The 22,429-nt window shown below is 38.0% G+C and overlaps 1 protein-coding gene across 1 annotated transcript; it reads left to right on the top strand.

Annotated features, from left to right (window-relative positions):
• Positions 1-12,499: 12,499 nt before the first annotated feature.
• LOC121412743 (toll-like receptor 3) lies at positions 12,500-15,250 on the top strand. Its single transcript, XM_041605510.1, has one exon. It carries the CDS (start codon positions 12,596-12,598, stop codon positions 15,236-15,238), a length of 2,643 nt encoding a protein of 880 aa, XP_041461444.1. The 5' UTR covers positions 12,500-12,595; the 3' UTR covers positions 15,239-15,250.
• The last annotated feature ends 7,179 nt before the right edge of the window (positions 15,251-22,429 follow it).

Below are 22,429 nucleotides of genomic sequence, written 5' to 3'. Positions count from 1 at the left end.
TTTGTTGTTATTTCATCAGATGTGTGTTTTATAAAGCTCTTCGTATGTTACGAGCGACTTTAAAAACAACTGATACTTATTTCTTAGACATTGAATCCACACCAATGAAATATGTTGAGCATAATTTGCCTCAAGAAAGGATCAACGGTTGTTCGTAAAGTCGCTCGTACCTCACAAACAGCATTATGAAACGCCCTACGGGTCTTTGTAGAAATAGATTAGAAGCATGTGTGTGTGTGGATATCACCTCGGCTGCTTATGCTATGCTTACAGTTACACCAATGAAACCGACTCGAAACCAACCAATGGTATGCCATTGATTAGGAATAACATAATAGAGTACCGAAGTATGACTTCATTTTTCATTTTTTGCATATCAGCGTTTTGGATACCATATTTTGGTAGAGCATAATGAAAAGCCCCCACAACTGAAATTTGGTGAGAATCTGTCCATGGGGGCCTTAGATATGACCTCATGAATACATAATTAGCCCCATTCAAGTCAGTGTATTATTGGCCTGGTTCCTAACATTTAGATATAGACCATTTATACACTGACTTCATTTCAGTGGGGATAATTATTTATTCATGAGGTCATACCTAAGACCCCCCATGGACCAATTCCAACCAAATTTTGGTAGTAAGTGTTTTTCAATATGCTCTACCAAAATATGGTATCAAAAATGCTGAAAGAAGTGTTTTGTGACGTCATCACTTCAGTATAGATTTGATTGATCTGGAGTCTGCGTTGTTGGTGTATCTGTGTCATATTATTGCGCAATCCAGGTTACAAAGATTGTTTATAGTGCAAGTCACAATGTGTGTCACAAATTTATTGTCTTTCTCTCAAAGTATACCATTGTAGAAATAAAAGTATTTTTTTGTTCGGTCCAAACCTACTTGATTATTTGCAACTGTTTGATGTATAATTTAAAATTGGGATACAGGGTGAATTCTGATTACTAGGTATAGAGGGATTCAATATTTCAGAATGGAGAGGGGGGGGGGCACAGAAAATAGACAAACAAGTAGGACACGATATTCTCTTCATAATCATGTTTCCCTTTAAAAAAAGCCAACCAGAAAAAATGGCATAGTTTTTTTTATATTTCTTGTCATGAAACCTTTTTTATTCTATGATATTTGGCATCATAGAAAGCTTTTCTTTCTGTAGATGAACTTCCTATCAATGCCAAAACAAATGAAGTATACAGTTTATATTACATGCGTATGTACATGTATGTCATATTTCTGTTTTAACCTGTACATTATTAGAAAGCTCAACATATTCCTTGGTAAAGCCTACATGTATTTTACGTTAATTTCATCGAATTTTAAGAATGGATAGTCTTTCTATGCTGTGTGTCTATGTGCAAATAATTCATTCTACACCATTAGTGGTGATGTTACTGCCTATCTAGATTCAAACGCATCAAATTCAACTTATCATTACGTGATTGTATATTTTGTCCAATTTTTATAACATATTATCTTATGATATTTCAGTAGATCACTACAGTTGTATTCTCCACTGATTGTATCTTTGAAAAAAAAGACTTCATTAACAGTGATCGCATCAGAAGTAGAGATGATTCAGTGTGCTTTAATAAGCATTGGGAGGGAGCAAAATTATTAGCCTAGATCATCCTGGTTTTAAAAGAGAATATTACAGATGTGTATTCCTTTGTCCATCACGATATTGCAATACTCTGAACTAGTTTCACAGAACAGGAGCCTGTTTCATGAGTTCCAAATATGTTAATGTTATTATGACAACTACCATTGAATCCTTGATTGTGATTGGCTGCTGAGCCCTGTTGCCATGGTAGTTGCCATATTTGCAAAGTTAAAATAGCTTGTAATCTGTAACTTTATGAATTGGGCCCCATGATATTTTATATTGTAAATTACTACAGGTTCACATGAGTACACAGTAGTGGGATCTAATTTACTGTATATGTCAACTAAATCTTTTACTTTTGTTAGAATGTATGGGAGTTCATTCCTGTAATTTGTACTTAAACTGTACAACTCTGGGCCAACTCTTTCTTGATTTCCTCAACCAACGTGTCCTTATGTATATGTACTTTTTTCTCATTTCTCTTATACATCTCTTACAAAACATTAAAATGAATATCTGAATGAAAGCAGTGATTATTCTTTGTTTTTAATATCTGTGTTTGTGAGTATTATGTTCGAAAGAGTATTAATAATTCCAAAATTACGCAACATTTTGTGTTTGTCAGATAATTGAGAGAGCGGTGTGTGTTTTTGTTCAACAAAAAATGATAAATGTATGGTTATTTCACTTTTACTGGTTTAAATGAATTTATTGTGTGCTGCTTACGATTGCGAGAGTCATCTACAAAGTTCTTAAAAGAGTATTTTTATTATTAAAAGTATTTATAAAAACCAAGCAAATTCATGTAACAAAAAAACAAACAAAATGAAGCGTTTTGGCATATATTATTTTAGATATTTGTTACAGATATCAATATATACATTTTCACGAAATATAGCACTCTACAAGTTATTAAAAGTGTGCTGAAGGCAATACATGATCATTATTTGCCTAAATAATTAAAAATTCTACATATTTTGTTGTGAAAATTGTCTGGTCTATTGGTTTACATCTGGCTCTAAGCTTGTATAAATTTTCATGGCGATCAGCTACCAAAATCTGAGGGGGGGGGGGTTATACTGAACACCCCCAGTAAAAAACCTTATTTTGAATAGCCCAGTTAGAATAGGGCTAATGAATGAAAAAAAGCAATGTAATTAGTATGTTGATTTGTAGGCGGGGAGAAAGAGGGGAGGGGATGAGGGAAAAGGGGATAGAGGGGGAGGGGGAACGTGAGGGGTATATATATATATATATATATATATATATATATATATATATATATATATATATAGTAAGAAATGGATGAAGAGAACAATGGTAGGCGTAGCTTAAATCAAGGTTCCCCAGAGCTATCTACCCTTTGGAAAAATTGGTGATGCCGAAAAAATGTCTCTGCCGGGAATCGAACCCGGGCCCCCAGCTTTGAACGCCGGTGCCTTAACCACTAGACCACAGAGACGGTTAGTAGCTAGGGCGAGCCTGATCCGATTGACCGTCAGATAGACAGATTTTCGACACTATACCAATTATATATTCCTTTGTCGGGTGAAGGTGAGTTTTGAACAATGACAAGCCGCCATGCCTCAGCTGGATCAAAGCTATTGCTTCGATACAGTACACATATGGGAGAAGAAATACAAATGTGTAAAGTTATACATGTACAACAGCTTTTGGCAACTCTTTTTTATTTAAATATTGTAAGAAATGGATGAAGAGAACAATGGTAGGCGTAGCTTAAATCAAGGTTCCCCAGAGCTATCTACCCTTTGGAAAAATTGGTGATGCCGAAAAAATGTCTCTGCCGGGAATCGAACCCGGGCCCCCAGCTTTGAACGCCGGTGCCTTAACCACTAGACCACAGAGACGGTTAGTAGCTAGGGCGAGCCCGATCCGATTGACCGTCAGATAGACAGATTTTCGACACTATACCAATTATATATTCCTTTGTCGGGTGAAGGTGAGTTTTGAACAATGACAAGCCGCCATGCCTCAGCTGGATCAAAGCTATTGCTTCGATACAGTACACATATGGGAGAAGAAATACAAATGTGTAAAGTTATACATGTACAACAGCTTTTGGCAACTCTTTTTTATTTAAATATTGTAAGAAATGGATGAAGAGAACAATGGTAGGCGTAGCTTAAATCAAGGTTCCCCAGAGCTATCTACCCTTTGGAAAAATTGGTGATGCCGAAAAAATGTCTCTGCCGGGAATCGAACCCGGGCCCCCAGCTTTGAACGCCGGTGCCTTAACCACTAGACCACAGAGACGGTTAGTAGCTAGGGCGAGCCTGATCCGATTGACCGTCAGATAGACAGATTTTCGACACTATACCAATTATATATTCCTTTGTCGGGTGAAGGTGAGTTTTGAACAATGACAAGCCGCCATGCCTCAGCTGGATCAAAGCTATTGCTTCGATACAGTACACATATGGGAGAAGAAATACAAATGTGTAAAGTTATACATGTACAACAGCTTTTGGCAACTCTTTTTTATTTAAATATTGTAAGAAATGGATGAAGAGAACAATGGTAGGCGTAGCTTAAATCAAGGTTCCCCAGAGCTATCTACCCTTTGGAAAAATTGGTGATGCCGAAAAAATGTCTCTGCCGGGAATCGAACCCGGGCCCCCAGCTTTGAACGCCGGTGCCTTAACCACTAGACCACAGAGACGGTTAGTAGCTAGGGCGAGCCCGATCCGATTGACCGTCAGATAGACAGATTTTCGACACTATACCAATTATATATTCCTTTGTCGGGTGAAGGTGAGTTTTGAACAATGACAAGCCGCCATGCCTCAGCTGGATCAAAGCTATTGCTTCGATACAGTACACATATGGGAGAAGAAATACAAATGTGTAAAGTTATACATGTACAACAGCTTTTGGCAACTCTTTTTTATTTAAATATTGTAAGAAATGGATGAAGAGAACAATGGTAGGCGTAGCTTAAATCAAGGTTCCCCAGAGCTATCTATATATATATATATATATATTTACATATATATAAGTGTGTGAAGCTATACATGTACAACAGCCTTGGCAACTCTTTTTATTTTGAATATTTTGTAAAGAAATGGATGAAGAGAACAATGGTAGGCGTAGCTTAAATCAAGGTTCCCCAAGGCACCGGCGTTCAAAGCTGGGGGCCCGGGTTCGATTCCCGGCAGAGACATTTTTTCGGCATCACCTTTTCCAAAGGGTAGATAGCTCTGGGGAACCTTGATTTAAGCTACGCCTACCATTGTTCTCTTCATCCATTTCTTTACACAATATTTACTTATATATATATATATATATATATATACCCCTCACATGTTTTCACAGTATGTCTATTAATAGACATACTGTGAAAACATGTGAGCACACTATGAATACAATGTGAACACACTGAGAACACACTGTGAACACACTGAGAACACATTGTAGACACTGAGAACACACTTTGAACATACTGTGAATACAATGTGAACACACTGTGAGTACACTGTGAGCTCACTGTGAACATACTGTCACAGTGAGTTCAGACAGTGGACTCTGAGTCAATAAGATTCACACTCTTAAATTGAATAGAAATACACTGTACATCTCGACAGTGATGTTCACCTAAAGTGAAGATGTGATTCACTCTGTTAGCAGTGTGAAAATGCTTTCACATCCTATTTCACATTGTGGACATACTGTGGGGGCACTGTGTTCCTTCCAGCAGTATCTCTAGCCAAACTAACATAATCCAAATTTTGATGCTCATTATGAGAGATGGAAATAAAAACTGTTGAAAGATTCCTTTTCTACATCGCTCAGGTAATTAGAATCATTTATGTACATAACTTTGTATTCAATTTTCTAAGTGAAATGATTTACGATTCTTTTTCTGAGGTTTGTGTTATGTACACTGTTCAATGAAATTTTGCAAAATGTCTGCAGTTACAGATTGCAATATTTTTTTTAATTGAAATGCCCGGGGGGCACTTACATTGACGAGTGGATACCATGCGCGACCAAAAAAACACGTAAAAAGGATGTCTTTTTCACGATAGGGCACGTTACGTACGTAACGTGATAAGGGTGTCAAAAACACAAAAATAATGAAAAAAGGGTATCTATTTCGCTAGGAAAATTACGTGTTTAGGGTCGATTTTGCGGGGATGATCAAACAAAATTAAAATGTTTTATTAAGGATGTCCTTTTTGCCCCAACACTTAGTGTTTAGAGTCCGATTTGCGCGAGATGTAGAAGGTGGGGTCGTACTAACCCAAATAAGGAAAAGCCGACGACCGAAGGACCCGTAACAATAAAACATTCATGTACTTGTTTAGGGGTTCATTTGAGGATATATTTGCCAAGAGTATCGTTTTGTTTCCAATACTTGTTAAGGGTAGGGTTTCACACGCCAATACTTGTTAAGGGGTGCATTTTCAGAATATGGAAATTACGTGTTTAGGGTGCTTTTCGAGACCCCATGGTCGCGCATGGTATCCACTCAATGGAAGTGCCCCCCCCCCCCGGGTTGAAATGATATGACTGATAATTTCATCACAGCTTTTCAATGAATAAATGATTAAATGAATGGCGCAATATCAACCTAGATTATCAACAAGGAAAAAAAAAACGGTATTCTTTATGTTCATTCGTGTGATTATCATCAGTGATCATTATTATATAGTATACTATAACGAAATACCCCATATTACCTGTGATCGTAAATTTAGGGAATACTCTTTTTTTTGCGAAAGTGTGGCTTATATCTCATTGTTCGGAGCTTGCACATTCTTTTTTTACTACCTTATCCTAATGATGAATGATCATCGAAAGTGAACAGAGTGAATGTTAGGACTATTGACAATAATCATTTGTCGTGATTCAGCACGTATAAAATAAGTGTTGTAAGCAATTGCGCTTTCATTTCAGTGACAAAGTAATGCAATATCACATGCGCTTTCAATGCCTAACGGTCCGTAAAGAAATTAATTATACCGAAACAATTTTAAATTAATCTATTTGTTGTCATCTTATAGACATACCGGGATTTAAAAAGAAACAAATACAGACAATCTTCAGTGCGGGTTTCATTCTAATAATTTACTTCCCTGTCTTACAGAGGTCTGGTATCAAAGAAAATTATCATGTGCTTTTTGAGAGTGAGAGTCTGTCGACGATCCGTGTCAATTCCATTTCAATGCAGTACGAATAATTCATTTCACTTCAGTCACGCAAAAGAACTGTAGGTTCAGACAAAACGACGGTAAATATAAGAATACTTTTCTTATTTTCTGACTTTTTTGTGACTTTACATCTGTTTCTGTAATTTGTTAATCTCTGTATTAAAGTCCTCACAATTCTTCCCAACCAAATACTAAATAATAATGATGATGATAATCTTAATGCAAAACATCCACACATTCAGGATTTTCATTTCTTTCACATGTAACAATTTAATCAGTATGCTATTGCGGTGTCGTACATGTATGAAATAGCTGTCATTCAATTCTTTGTCTCATCCGACTCTTATACAGTGCGTATCAAAAAAAGTTTACACTTTGAAAAAGTCCTGGGAATTAAAAAATACTCAACACGTGGGTAATTTTTTCATATATAATCTTGGGTTTGGGTTTCATCTATCCAATGAAAGTACAAGTTTTGTCAGAATGTTACACTTGAATGAGCACTGTCCATTTCTGTAAAGCTCGCATAAATCTGATTGCGCAGAAATGCTTGTTTTCACGCTGTGTCAAGGGGAAAGGACGAAATCAAACTGACACTATACGAAAGATTTATCATACATTTCCCTTGCACTTTTAGTCAATTGGATTAAAACGGATACATTCAAGCTTTTTGTGACGATTTTCCAACCCAAATTGAAATATCAACACTCAATAAGCACAACTTTTACCCTATTTGTGCCAGCTAGATCTGAGGACATATAAACTGAATCTGAACAAAAGTTTATATCAGACATCTCCAGCATTTTTTCACTAAGTTTTTGTCATTGAAAGTTGGTTTACATTTCATTTTTCATTTAATACTTGTTTCTCCACACTTTTCCCAAGCTTAGCAATGATTAACAAAATGAAAATCAAGCTTAAGCCATTTCATGTAAATCACAGCTCAGTGTAAAGCAAATATCGTCACGATGGCCTCGGTGTGTGGGGGAGTGGGGTGGGGCAAAATGCACTCTTCGAAGTGTTTTGGGCAAGGAAACAAGTCAAACAATGTAGAAGATATCTTCAAATCAATTTTACTAGTTAAATTCCATGTGTTCTTCATGATTAAGGTCTACTTTTATTTGCATAACTATTTCAAATTTCTGCGCAAATCATTTTTCACTAACTTTTCAAAAGTAAGTGATGCTCACTCAAGCGGAAATATTTTTCGACAGTTATATCGTCATTTGCTTTAATGGACCTGTACCAATGTTAAAATGTGGAACAATTTTCAGGATATTACAAATGTATAATTTTACAGGATTTTTTCAAAGTGTAAACTTTTTTTTGATACGCACTGTATCAAGTTAAGTATTGCGCTCTGGTTGCACTCTTTTCAGCTCTCCATATTTGGTTTGATAACTGGAGAATTTCAGAATCGATTTCTTAATGGTTTACATCAGTTTGAAGAGGAAGTCTTAGTGAAACTGGTGGACATGTTTTGATTTATTTCATTCGCCCACTTTATGACAATTTAGGAAGAAATTTATCTTCATTTCTGGATTCTGGTCACTGGAATTGGATTCAGTTTTCTACAGCTAACTACATGGCTATTGTGTATTTCCTCTTGAGTGCATATCAATGGAACCCATGGCTAATCACTGGCGAGCTGTAATCCTTGTCATCATATTGACCATGGCTTTGCACTCCTATTCAAGAGAGGAACTCTTGGACATTAAGAGACAATGCTCCAAAACTTCCCTGCCAAGGGATGTGTACCAGACAATAGTGGATTGTGGTATCGGTATTATCAAGCCAACAAAGAGAGGACATCGTTCTTTCATAAAGAGCCAGCAATATATTCCAGTCATACAGGATACTATACGCCAAGCTAAGAAAAATGTCCGATCTTGTGATACCAATAACTTGATTCACATTCAGCCTGTCTCTGAGCTTGCTAAACTTTGCACCATCAATTTACAGTCAATTCGGAATAAAACTATTCAATTTGTTGACTTTGTAAATGAGCAAGGGTTTGATATCATTGCCATGACGGAGACATGGCTGAGACCAGATGACGACCTTGTGGCCAAGGAAGCCACCCCAAGAGGCTACTCATTAGTCCATATCCCTCGAGATAACAGACCTGGAGGAGGTGTCGGCTTGTTGTGTAGGTCTGATCTATGTTTGAAGACAGAATTACCCCAGAGGTATAACTCCTTCGAAGCCCTACATACACAAGTATCAGATGATCATGGTACATTTCGTTTAGTCATCATATACCGCCCTGAAAGGAACAGTGAAAATGGACTACATGTGCCTTTTACATCGTTTCTTGAGGACTTCGGTAAACTAATGGACTATTATCTTCTCCATCCTTCAAAACTTGTGATCACAGGTGATTTTAACATATGGATGGATGACACAACTGCAGGGAATACAATTCTTTTTAAGAAGTTGTTGTCTTCATATGGTATGACCCAGCATGTATCCACCCATACTCATCGTCTTGGTCATACACTGGATCTGCTGATAACTCGTGATGGTGACGGTATTGTCTCTGAATTATCAGTTCATCCAGGATTGTCTGATCATTTTGCCATCACCTGCAAATTGTCATTGAAAAAGCCTATACATCCAAAGAGGACAATTACCATGCGCAGTTTCAAGGCAATGGACCATGAGGTATTTCATCAACGCGTCTTTGAGGCTTTGTCGAAGATTGACGTAGAGAACCTTGGTATTTCTGCATCCGTAGAAACATACGAACGATCTCTTTGTGGTATCCTTGATGACCTTGCACCTTTGAAGACAAGACGCCTGAAACAGAGAGAAAAATGTCCATGGTATAATGAAGAGATTCGGACTGCTAAGAAGGTGAGACGGAGGTTGGAAAGAAAGTGGAGAAAGTGTAAATCCAAAGGAGAACGCCAACTACATCATAAGAGATACCAAGAGCAATGCCGGATTGTTGTGAAGCTCATGAAAGAAGCAAAAACACAGTTCTACTCATCTGCTGTTGAGAGCTGTTCATCAGATCAGAAAGCTTTGTTCGCCATCATCGATGACCTACTCCAGAAGAAATGCGATCCTGTGTTACCACAGCTACCACCTGATGGGTCGCTAGCAAACAGATTCTCGGAGCATTTCTTGAACAAGATCAACACAATTCGTGATTCTTTTGTGCAGCTTCACGATAACAATGAAGTACCGTCACGTCGAGATCCGTTTATGTGTAGTTTAGATTTGGTATCGGAGGCTGAAATTGAGAGAATCATCAAACAGTCACCCTCGAGCTCTTGTCACCAAGACCCCATTCCAACATGGCTAATCAAGGATCATCTCTCTGCATTTGTGCCATTTATTACAAAGTTGGTTAATGGGTCTTTTACCAAAGCAGTCTTTCCAGAGAACTTGAAACATGCTACCATTAGACCTCTACTTAAGAAGTCAAACTTGGATAAGGAGAGACTGGAAAACTACAGGCCAGTAGCTAACTTGAAATTCCTTGGAAAAGTAATTGAAAGAGCGGCTGCTGCTCGTATCATCAGATGTGTAGCTGACCAGTCTCTGCAGGATCCTTTCCAGTCGGCGTACAGGAAACACCATTCAGTAGAGACGGCTGTCTTGAGAGTGACTAACGACATCCTCCGAGCCATGGATAGAGGCATGTTGACTGGCCTCGTTCAACTGGATTTGAGTTCAGCGTTTGATACGGTCGATCATTGTATTCTACGTCACAGACTACAGGAAATTGGTATCAGTGGGGCAGCTCTGAGCTGGTGTCAGTCATACCTTGATGGTCGTACTCAATCAGTTCGCATTGGTGAGGATGACATCTCTGACCCAGTTTCTCTTGATTGCTCCGTACCTCAGGGCTCAGTTCTCGGACCACAAATGTTTTCCATGTACATTCTACCAATCTATGACATTATCAACCGGCATGATTTGATGTATCACATATACGCTGATGACATTCAGCTGTATTTACCATGCTTACCTAATCAAACTGATGTGGACAATGTACTTGCTAGATTTGAGACATGTGTAGCAGAGATCTCCAAATGGATGGGACAGAACTACTTGAAAATCAACCAGGCGAAGTCTGAATTCATTTTCTTTGGCTCTTCCCAACAGATCAAAAAGGTCATCATTCCTAACCTAAAAATTGGTGATGTACATGTTGAGCCGGTTTCTAAAGTTCGCTCGCTAGGCTTGACACTTGATAGTACTATGTCTATGGAACCACAAATCTCTAGCTGCATCAGATCATCATTTTATCACATTAGGCAGATTCGTCGGATCCGGGATTACCTGAATCCCCATGCAATGAAGCAGGCAGTTCATGCTCTTGTCACATCACGTTTGGATATGTACAACAGTACTTTGGTTGGACTGCCTGATACTCACATAAAACGACTAAGGTCCAGAATTCTGCTGCACGACTTGTAAAGCGTTCAAAGTTGTCGGATCATATCACCCCAGTCCTCAAGGAATTACACTGGCTGCCTGTTAGGCAAAGACTTTCATATAAAGTTCTTTCCTTGGTCTTTAAACTTAAAACCAACCATTCACCAGTGTACCTATCAGATCTTCTGGAGGTAAAGAGATCATGTAGACCCGGTCTTCGTTCAGGGAATGTTCACCAGCTCCAACAAGTTAGAGTGAAAAGGTCTTGGGGTGACAGATCTTTTTCCGTTGCTGGTCCACGTTTGTGGAATTCAATCCCATCGGACATTAAGTCGTGCCAGTCAAGAGAGCTATTCCACAAAAAATTAAAGACTTTCCTCATGAGGGAAGCATTTCCTTAACTGTTGTGAGATAAGCCCGAATTGTTATTTTGACTACCAACTTTAACTGATTTTGTATTTTTCTTGTCAGTTTGTTCATTTTTTTTGTATTTATTTATTTCATTTCTGTTTTATATAAGTTAATTGTGCGCCTTGAGTGTCATCGACAGATATGTGCGCTATACAAATCTTTAATTATTATTATATTATTATTATCTAATATTATACGTTGTTTTATATAATACCAGCTTTCCCCTCATTATCAACCATACAATAAATCAGTAATCGGTTAAAAGTTATATACATGTACATGCAAACCAATTCAAAAAAGAAACTTCAATTCGTTTGTAATTCAAGGTCAAGTCCACGACCAGGAAAATGCTGACTTGAATAAATAGGGAAAAATCAAACTAGCATATTGCTGAAAATTTCATCAAAATCTGATGTAAAATAAGAAAGTTATGACATTTTAAAGTTTCGCTTGTTTTTCACAAAACAGTGATCATGGTGATATGCACAATTAGGTTAGTCAGTCGATGATGTCCATCACTCACTATTTCTTTTGTTTTTTTATCGTTTGAAGTATGCATTATTTTATTTGGACAATAAGGACCAACTTGACTGAACCATATAGTATTAAACAATGCTAATTACACATGTTCAGGGAGGAATTAATCGTTGTATCACTTGACAATGAGGAGAAAATGCGAATATTTCATATTGTAATGAAATAGTAAAGAAATATTGAGTGGGTGACGTCATGCAGTCTCCTCGTTTGCGTACCGACCAGGATGTGCATATAACTGTTTTGTGAAATTAAGCGAAACTTTAAAATATCATAACTTTCCTATTTTACATCCGATTTGATGAAATTTTCAGTGTTATGCTTGATGGATTTTTCTCTTTTTATTCAAATCGACTTTTTGTTGGGATGGACTTGTCCTTTTTAGAAGAAAAAAAAGAAAGAAAACTCATATTTCATGGAGAGTTTATGACTTTGTTTGATCTCTTGTTTCAGGCTGGAATCTTTCATCATGGCACACTTCTCCCTACTTCTCCATGTATCAATTATCTTGATCCAATGTTCACAAAGTCTTGCAACACAGGTAAACCTAGGCCCGCGAAGATGTCATGAAGATTTAAAAGAAAAGACTGCTATGTGTGGTGACATGGGTTTTAATTCTGTTCCTCAACATCTCCCAGATGGCATCGAGGTTCTACAACTGGAAAACAACAACATATCTTCTCTACTGAATTCTTCATTTACAAGATATCCTCTCATTGCCAAACTAGATCTTTCAACTAATCACATTAACGTGATAGAAAATGCAGCTTTCCACCCTCTAAAGAATTTACTGCGACTGGATCTTTCTTGGAACCCACTCTATGTGTTTCAAGGTACAGGTATTTTCAAATACACAAGGAATCTATCGTACTTAGATATGTCAAACTCATTTGTGAAGTCAATCCCTTATGATATGCTGGCATGGAGTCCCAAACTGGATACTTTAAATCTTGGGTTTACTCTGCTCACCATTATAAATTTAAGCTCGTGTGGTAGGGTAAAGACCGTCGATCTGACAGATAACTTGATTACAAACTTAACAGTAAATACTTTCAATTTCTCCTGCAATACTGATACTTTAAAGATTTATGGGAACTACATCAGATCAGTGGATCCAAAAGTTATTGCGTCGCTTCATGTGAAATCTTTAAGATTCAAATCTGATACAATAACAACAAAGACGTTGAGTAGCATATTCCGAGGAATATCCAATTCATCAATAAAGAGTTTTAAAATATCAGATGGCATCAATATTAACTTCTCTTCGCCAGGCTTATTTGACCCACTGCGAGATTGTTCTCTAGAAAACCTCGACCTCTCTCTAAACGGTATACGCTCTCTATCTCCTTATATTTTTTCAAATCTGACAAGTGTGAGGAAATTTATCCTTGCTTACAACGATATCATTGCTGTCCAACCCGAATTCTTCTTCGGCATGCAAATGCTAAGAGTATTAGATATGACAAATACTCAGCTTAAACGCATAGATAAACAAGTCATACCATGGTCATGGAGTTTGGGATTGTCTGAGTTATGTTTACCTAATAATCAGTTCACTGCTATATATAGAGATATGTTTACATGGTTACATAACCTTACGAATTTAAATTTGTCCTCGAACAAATTGCTCACCTACATAGAGGAAGGTTCTTTCATTGATCTGAAGACAATTGAAGTAATTGATCTATCTGATTGTAAAATTATGAAATTTCATAGCATAGAAGTCCCAAACTTAAAATCCCTCTACCTTAATAATATGATAGGCCTATGGTTATTTTTTGGACATCTACGTCCCTTTAAAAGACTGCATCTTCTGGAACATTTAGAGATGACGAATGTAGAAATTTCTAATGACGACCTTTGGGACCCAGGCATGAATACATCTCTTTTCGACGGTCTGTTCAACCTCAAAACTTTAAATCTGAGCAAAAGTCAACTATCGAATTTGCATGGTGATCATAATCCGGATCTGCCGCCCGAAGTTTTGCGACAGCTCTCCGTTTTACAAATCCTCTCTCTAGAAGACTGTGATCTGTCAGACCTTCATCCGGAAGCTTTCTCAGGATTGGAATCACTTCAGATGCTTATACTTAGAAACAACAACCTAGAAAAGTTATCGGCTGTTCTTTTCAAGCAATTACTTAATATAACAATCATTGACCTTAGTGATAACCTTCTGACGGACCTAGATCGAGGGATTTTTACCAGCAACCGAGGACTAAAAATGCTCCTTCTTTCAAATAACAAATTAACGCGTCTTGACCAAAGTGCCTTTAAATCGATACAAACTTCTCTTTTATCAATTGATCTATCAACTAACCCGATAAATTGCGAATGTGATCTAAGCTGGCTCATGGACTGGCTAAGTGGGTCACTTATCCTCCAAAATACCAATAAAACTATTTGTGCATCAGATTCTTTAGAGCCTCTTCAGGACCAGCACTTGATCGAATTTGATCCTAAAGAGTTTTGTAGCATCGACATCGTCATCATCTGCCTTCCTTCCTTGGCAATCATCTGCCTAATTTTGATCATTGGACTCACGTATCACAACCGTTGGCAGTTAAGGTACAAATTGTTTCTTGTGAAACTAGCAGCCATCGGCTACAAGGAGATGCGAGATGCTCGGGACCATAATGACTATGAGTTTGATCTGAATGTTATATTTTATGATGATGACGAAGACTGGACTCGCGAACATCTCCAACCGGCTATCGCAGAACGGCTTCCGCAGTTTCAGAGGAATGTCTTTGGCGATGATGAACTCGTGTTGGGAATGTATTACTTAGACGCAGTCGACTACGTGGTGAGCCACAGTTATAAGACCGTTGTTATCCTCAGCAGAGCTGCAGTTCGTGATCGATGGTTTATACTTAAATTCCGTACAGCAATGGACCATGTAAGTGATATCGGAACAGAATTCGTAGTGGTGATCTTCCGTGAGGACATCCCAGATGATGAGATGCCGTTCTTGGTGAGATTGTTCCTCAGCGATGGTAGACCTTATATTTACTGGACAGATGATGTGAGAGGACATGAGTATTTCTTCGAAGAATTAACCAAACATCTTACCATTAATCTTCGCACCAATGATAGGCTACCTGTCGAATAGGTGTGCAACATGATGGGGAGGAGATGGGTTGGGCTTAAAGGGGGGTGGGGGTGGTTCCCTCAGAGTCCTAAGACCAAGGAGGGGGCAAACAAGAAGGAGAAAGGGAAAGAAAAAGAAGGGACATTGGGTTAAATATGAAATCATTCTTTGAATAGGCCTACTATATTATAAAGTTAGGTTTTCATTATAAAAAGGCAAACATTTTCGCTGGCTCGTGACATCTTTTTTCATTTCCACAAATACGCCATGGTGTGCCCCCAATTTTTTTTCTGGGAGGTAACATTAAACCACTCTGCAAAGTGATAAATGTTGTTTAGGTGAGAACAAGAATGGATAAAACAAACAGTTTGAATAACACAGAATCCCTGAAATCACAGTCACAGAAGATATTCTTCTTTTCGGGTATATACAGCGCGTCCCAAAAAAAACTATACACTTTTGAAATGGCTGCCAAATACAAAATCTAGCACTTTGGGGAAAAAGACTCACATATATGGATAGCCAATGAAGTCAACTTTCAAATGACACCAAAAAGTTGGAAAACTATTAATGCTTGAGCGAGCACTGCCCACTGAAACAAAGGGTATGAAAATTAGGGTGGGCTGGAATTAGCCTTCCAATTTATTTCAGTTGTTGAGAGGCAAATCATTTCGAACTTGCAAAGTTAAGGGCGTTGTGATAAATTAATGATCAACCTTGATCAGTTTTGATAGCTTAAGCAAATTTCTTAAGTCATTAAATTGAACTTTTATGCATGAGTGAACACAAATTAAACTTTTGGAGCAGCATTTCAACTTTATCATTTGGATCTCTTTTGGGGCAGCATTTCAACTTTATCATGGGGATCTCAGCAATGTGTTCATGGGAGTCGGCCAGTCGGGAAAATAGGGGGTGAGAATCGTGAGATAGGGCTTAAGTGGGAGAAGTAGGTTGATGAAATAAGGGTCAACAGAATATTCAGCCCCTGCCCCCCCCCCCCTCTTTCCCACCCTCCCCTCTTGTTGAGAGACTGATGGCTATTCTCATGTACGCGTGAAGTCCAGAGCAGAATGTTGGTTTAATGATTAATTCTGAATTAGGGCATCAACTTTTTCCTATCAATCATTCAATCAACAATTTATCAGTAAATCAACTCATTCAATGTGCAATGTGATCAATAAAACATTCATTTTTTTCCAATAAATTATTTCATTAATCATCATAATCATTAAATTATTTTGGTAATCATTCAAACTGACCATCAGCCACCGGTCACTTGGCAGTTAAGTTTTGAAAAGGCTACAATCCAGGAGATGGACAGAGAGAGAGAGAGGGGGGGGGGCTGGAAAATGGAGATGAAGAGGGGAGGTTACCTATGACTTTTAATTAGTAAAAGGACAAAAAGAAGAGGAATGCCCTTTTAACCAAGTCTTAGCATACCTCGCCCTCTTGCTTGTAACAGGTACATGTACCATCACATTACTCTGACTCTCATGAACACACTTCTGATGTCCACAAGATGAATATGCTACACTAAAATTACAATTCCTGTTCACTCATGCAGTACATTTCAATTTAGTAATTCATGAAATTTGCCTATTAAAACCAAAACTTATCTCACTCATGAATAGCAGAACACCCTTAGCTTTGTAAGTTCCAAAGGACTAACCTCTCAAAAAACTGTTTGGCTAATTCCTGCCCAGCCTAGCCAAGCTTAGTCTTTCAGGAGGAGAGAAGTGGGGGGGGGGGGAGGGGGTAGAGATGGAGGGAGGGGTTGCTAAATGTTCTGTTGACCTTTAGCCCATCAACTTACTTCACCTACCTAAGTCATATTACCCCCTCTTCTCCTGACTGTCATGAACACATTGTTGAGATCCACATGATAAAACTGCACTAAAAATTGCAATTCATGATCACTCATGCATTAAATTTCAATTTAATAACGTATGAAATTTTCACAAACAACAAACTGATCACATATCTGATCTTTAATTCACCAAATAACCTTCAACTTTGCAAGTACCAAACAAAAAATCTGAAAGAAATTGGAAGGCTAATTCCAGCCCACCCTAATTTGCATACCCTCTGTTTCAGTGGGCAGTGCTCGCTCAAGCATGAATAATTTTCCAACTTTTTGGTGTCATTTAAAAGTTGACTTTATTGGCTTTCCATATCTATAAGTCTTTTCCCCCAAAGTGCTACATTTTTTATTTGGCAGCCATTTCAAAAGTGTATAGTTTTTTTGGGACGCACTGTATATTGAAGGCTAGTGCCTACGTACAGGATCTGGATTCGTAAATTTCGAGGGGGGCAACCAAACATACCCCATCATTTAAGCCGAGAAATGGCTTGAAATTAAAAAATAAAATTGTAGAAGTTCAATAGAAAACTTGATATTCCGATCCTATAACTGGACAAGCCTTTTATGTAACGATGAACAGGATGGCTATCTTACTAAGCGATTGATGCAAGCGCGAAGCGCGAGACGCAAAAATGTGATTTTCTCACCTAAAATGCATTACTTCCCAAAGGGTATTTAATTCTGAAAAAAGGCACGTTTCATTTTGAAAAAGTGCATTTTTTCATACGGAATATTTTCTACCCATAATCTTTACTGATTCGCAATATTTATCACACACAAACCCGTTATTCCATAATCTAAAGACTCTAACAGTATTTGACATTAGTTCACTTCAAAGTGCTTATGTTCAAGCAGTAGGCCTACGTCAATAACATGCTGTCACCTTCATTCCATGGACACATCCATTCATTCATACCCTACACATAACTTTTCAAATGTTTATTTAATCAACCCAATTGTTTGTGGCTCATAGATCTATATACACCATTCTCCCGATTTATGGAACTCTCTACCACAGTCTATTAAAAGATGTTCGTCTCTTAGCATGTTTAAAGTAATTTAACGTTAAATCCATGTTATTATCAGAATATGTCAGTATTTCAGTTAATCATAAAGTAATAATTCCTTCGAGTTGATCATCACCAATAACTCTCCCATGACCATCATCATCTCCATGGCCTTAATCTTCTCCATTGGCACCATCATCCTCATCCTTTCCATCTTCATTATTGAAATTATGAAGAGATAGTAAACCATTCTGTTTAATAAATTCATCAATTAATCTATAAGTTTTAATCGGGGTTGTCGTTTTTTTTCAAGCAATCTCCTTGTCATGACAATCCTCCTCCTGCAAAATGTGAATGATGTAACAATTTGGTAGTAGATCATAAGTGTGTTTAGAATGATACTTTTAGTCCATTTTCTCTCTAAGATTCTTGTAAAACAGTTATCAATATTATGTTATGTAATGAAAAAAAATATATGAATGCAGAAGAAAACAATAATTATATCAAATCGATAAATAGCTTCAACTGTGACAGTATTACCATCATTGTAACTATCATGGAAACATTGATCTTTACTGGGTGTTGAGCCACGTTACCATGGTATAGGTGCCATAATTACAAGTTAACAGAGTTTGTAATCTGTAACTCTTTATAAAGAGGGCCCGATGATCTTAATGAGTTACAATTTATGTTGTAACTGTTAGTACAAGTGAACTCGAGTATACAGTTACAGGGGTCTGATTTACTGTATAAAATTATTTAAACTAAACCATTTACTTTGAGTTTCATTAAAATGTATCAGATTTCATTCCTGTATTTAAAGGACAAGTCCACGCCAACAAAAAGTTGACTTGAATGAAAAGAGAAAAATCCAACAAACATAACACTGAAAATTTCATCAAAATCGAATGTAAAATAAGAAAGTTATGATATATTAAAGTTTCGCTTAATTTCACAAAACAGTTCTATGCACATCCTGGTCGGTATGCAAATGAGGGGACTGATGACGTCATTCACTCACTATATCTTTAATTATTATGTGAACTATGACATATTCTAATTTTCTCTATATTATCAAGGGAAACAACTATTAATTCCTCCCTGAACATGTGGAATTAGCATTGTTTAATACTATATGGTTCAGTCAAGTTGGTCCTTATTGTCAAATATGCAAAAAATGAAATATTGTATAATTCAAACAATAAAAAAGAAAAGAAATAGTGAGTGACGGACATCATCGACTGACCCATTTCCATGTCGCTGAGTTGTGCATATCACTGTTTTCTGGAAAATAAGCGAAAATTCAAAATGCCATAACTTTTTTTTATTTTACATCTGATCGATTTTGATGAAATTTTGAGCATTATGTTTGTTTGATTTTTCCCTATTTATTCAAATCAACATTTTACCGGGGTGGACTTGACCTTTAATTTGTACTTCAACTTACTTTGGGTCAACTCTCAACCGATATGTCCTTATTTCTCTTATGATCTCTTCCAAAACATTGAACAGAAAAACAAATGAATGTAAACAGTGATTATTCCTTGTTGCTATATCTGTATTTAATATTGTGTTTGAGCACAACATCGCTTAACATTTTTTAATGTTAAATTTTCAAAAGAAAGAGAATAGACTTGATGAGCAAAGACATATAGGTGTGTTGACTTGTCATGCTTGTAGGCACAGAGAGGGAGAGAAAAAAAGGAGTTGAAGAGGTGGGGGTGATGATAGAAATTAGAGGTATCCAGTTAAGAACAAAAGGAGGAGGAGAATAAGGAGGCGAAGAAGAAGAAGGAGGAGGAGGAGAAGAAGAAGAAGAGGAGGAGGAAAAGGAAGAGGAGATGAAAGAGGAGGAGAAAGAGAAGATGGAAGAGGAGGTGGAGGAAGAGGAGGTGGAAGAGGAGGAGGGAGAGGACGTGGAAGATGAGGAGGAAGAGAAGATGGAAGAGGAGGTGGAGGAAGAGGAGGAAGGAACAGGAGGAGCAAAAAGCTAGAGGAGGAAAAAGGATGAGGGGGATGAGAAGAAGAAGAGAAGAGGAGGAGTAGGAAGAAGAAGGAGGAAGAGGAGGAGAAGAAAAACTTTTGTTCACTTTTGAATATCTCGTTTTTCTTGGTTAATTTCTTTTCCCCAACAATGAATGCTCTCGCTGTATAATAATAATAACATCAGGGTATTTATATTGCGCACATGCATATCCACCTTGTTAGGTGCTCAAGGCGCTGCTGTACCCGGCTAAGCTAGGCGTTCATAGCGCACACGGCTTTTTAAAGAATTACTTCCTACCGGCCCCATTTACCTCACCTGGGTTGAGTGCAGCACATTGTGGATCAGTTTCTTGCTGATGGAAATTACGCCATGGCTGGGATTCGAACCCACGACCCTCTTTTTCAAAGTCCGAAAACTAATCCACTGGGCCACACTGCTCCACGGGCCAGTGGTGCTGGGAAATCTGGTAGGCATGGTCTGTCGATCAATGGCAGAAATTTTTGTCAAACTTACCCTCCATGAGTTTATGTTTTCTACTTTTTTAAATATTTGTATATACGTATATATAAGAGAAATGGATGAAGAGAACAATGGTAGGCGTAGCTTAAATCAAGGTTCCCCAGAGCTATCTACCCTTTGGAAAAATTGGTGATGCCGAAAAATGTCTCTGCCGGGAATCGAACCCGGGCCCCCAGCTTTGAACGCCGGTGCCTTAACCACTAGACCACAGAGACGGGTTAGTGGCTAGACTGAGCCCGATCCGATTGACCGTCAGATAGACAGATTTTCGACATTATAACCAATTATATTTTCCTTTGTCGGGTGAAGGTGAGTTTTGAACAATGACAAGCCGCCATGCCTCAGCTGGATCAAAGCTATTGCTCTGGATCAAAGCTATTGCTTTGATACAGTACACGTATGAGAGAAGAAATATAAATGTGTAAAGCTTTACATGTACGACAGCTTTTGGCAACTCTTTTTTATTTAAATATTGTAAAGAAATGGATGAAGAGAACAATGGTAGGCGTAGCTTAAATCAAGGTTCCCCAGAGCTATCTACCCTTTGGAAAAATTGGTGATGCCGAAAAAATGTCTCTGCCGGGAATCGAAGAACCCGGGCCCCCAGCTTTGAACGCCGGTGCCTTAACCACTAGACCACAGAGACGGGTTAGTGGCTAGACTGAGCCCGATCCGATTGACCGTCAGATAGACAGATTTTCGACATTATAACCAATTATATTTTCCTTTGTCGGGTGAAGGTGAGTTTTGAACAATGACAAGCCGCCATGCCTCAGCTGGATCAAAGGTATTGCTTTGATACAGTACACGTATGAGAGAAGAAATATAAATGTGTAAAGCTTTACATGTACGACAGCTTTTGGCAACTCTTTTTTAATTTAAATATTGTAAAGAAATGGATGAAGAGAACAATGGTAGGCGTAGCTTAAATCAAGGTTCCCCAGAGCTATCTACCCTTTGGAAAAATTGGTGATGCCGAAAAAATGTCTCTGCCGGGAATCGAAGAACCCGGGCCCCAGCTTTGAACGCCGGTGCCTTAACCACTAGACCACAGAGACGGGTTAGTGGCTAGACTGAGCCCGATCCGATTGACCGTCAGATAGACAGATTTTCGACATTATAACCAATTATATTTTCCTTTGTCGGGTGAAGGTGAGTTTTGAACAATGACAAGCCGCCATGCCTCAGCTGGATCAAAGGTATTGCTTTGATACAGTACACGTATGAGAGAAGAAATGTAAATGTGTAAAGCTTTACATGTAAGACAGCTTTTTCCAACTCTTTTTTATTTAAATATTGTAAAGAAATGGATGAAGAGAACAATGGTAGGCGTAGCTTAAATCAAGGTTCCCCAGAGCTATCTACCCTTTGGAAAAATTGGTGATGCCGAAAAAATGTCTCTGCCGGGAATCGAAGAACCCGGGCCCCCAGCTTTGAACGCCGGTGCCTTAACCACTAGACCACAGAGACGGGTTAGTGGCTAGACTGAGCCCGATCCGATTGACCGTCAGATAGACAGATTTTCGACATTATACCAATTATATTTTCCTTTGTCGGGTGAAGGTGAGTTTTGAACAATGACAAGCCGCCATGCCTCAGCTGGATCAAAGCTATTGCTTTGATACAGTACACGTATGAGAGAAGAAATATAAATGTGTAAAGCTTTACATGTACGACAGCTTGATAGGTGTGTAATATCAAGTAGTAATAAAACAGCATCGGTTTGATTCTAAACTGATTCAATTGATTCAATGTATATACTCCTGAAGAAGACGGAGGTCCGTCGAAAATTCGAGGAAATAAAAACCATTACCATTTATCTTCAGCATATTTTGTTA

The sequence above is a fragment of the Lytechinus variegatus genome, chromosome 4 (genome assembly GCF_018143015.1).
Source record: "Lytechinus variegatus isolate NC3 chromosome 4, Lvar_3.0, whole genome shotgun sequence".
Taxonomy (NCBI): Eukaryota; Metazoa; Echinodermata; class Echinoidea; order Temnopleuroida; family Toxopneustidae; genus Lytechinus; species Lytechinus variegatus.
Note: the sequence above shows the minus strand (reverse complement) of the source record. Positions and strands in the feature narration are given on the sequence as shown.

Excerpts from the sequence above, each read along its gene's own strand:
- LOC121412743 (XM_041605510.1), top strand. The coding sequence starts at position 12,596 with ATGGCACACTTCTCCCTACTTCTCCATGTATCAATTATCTTGATCCAA.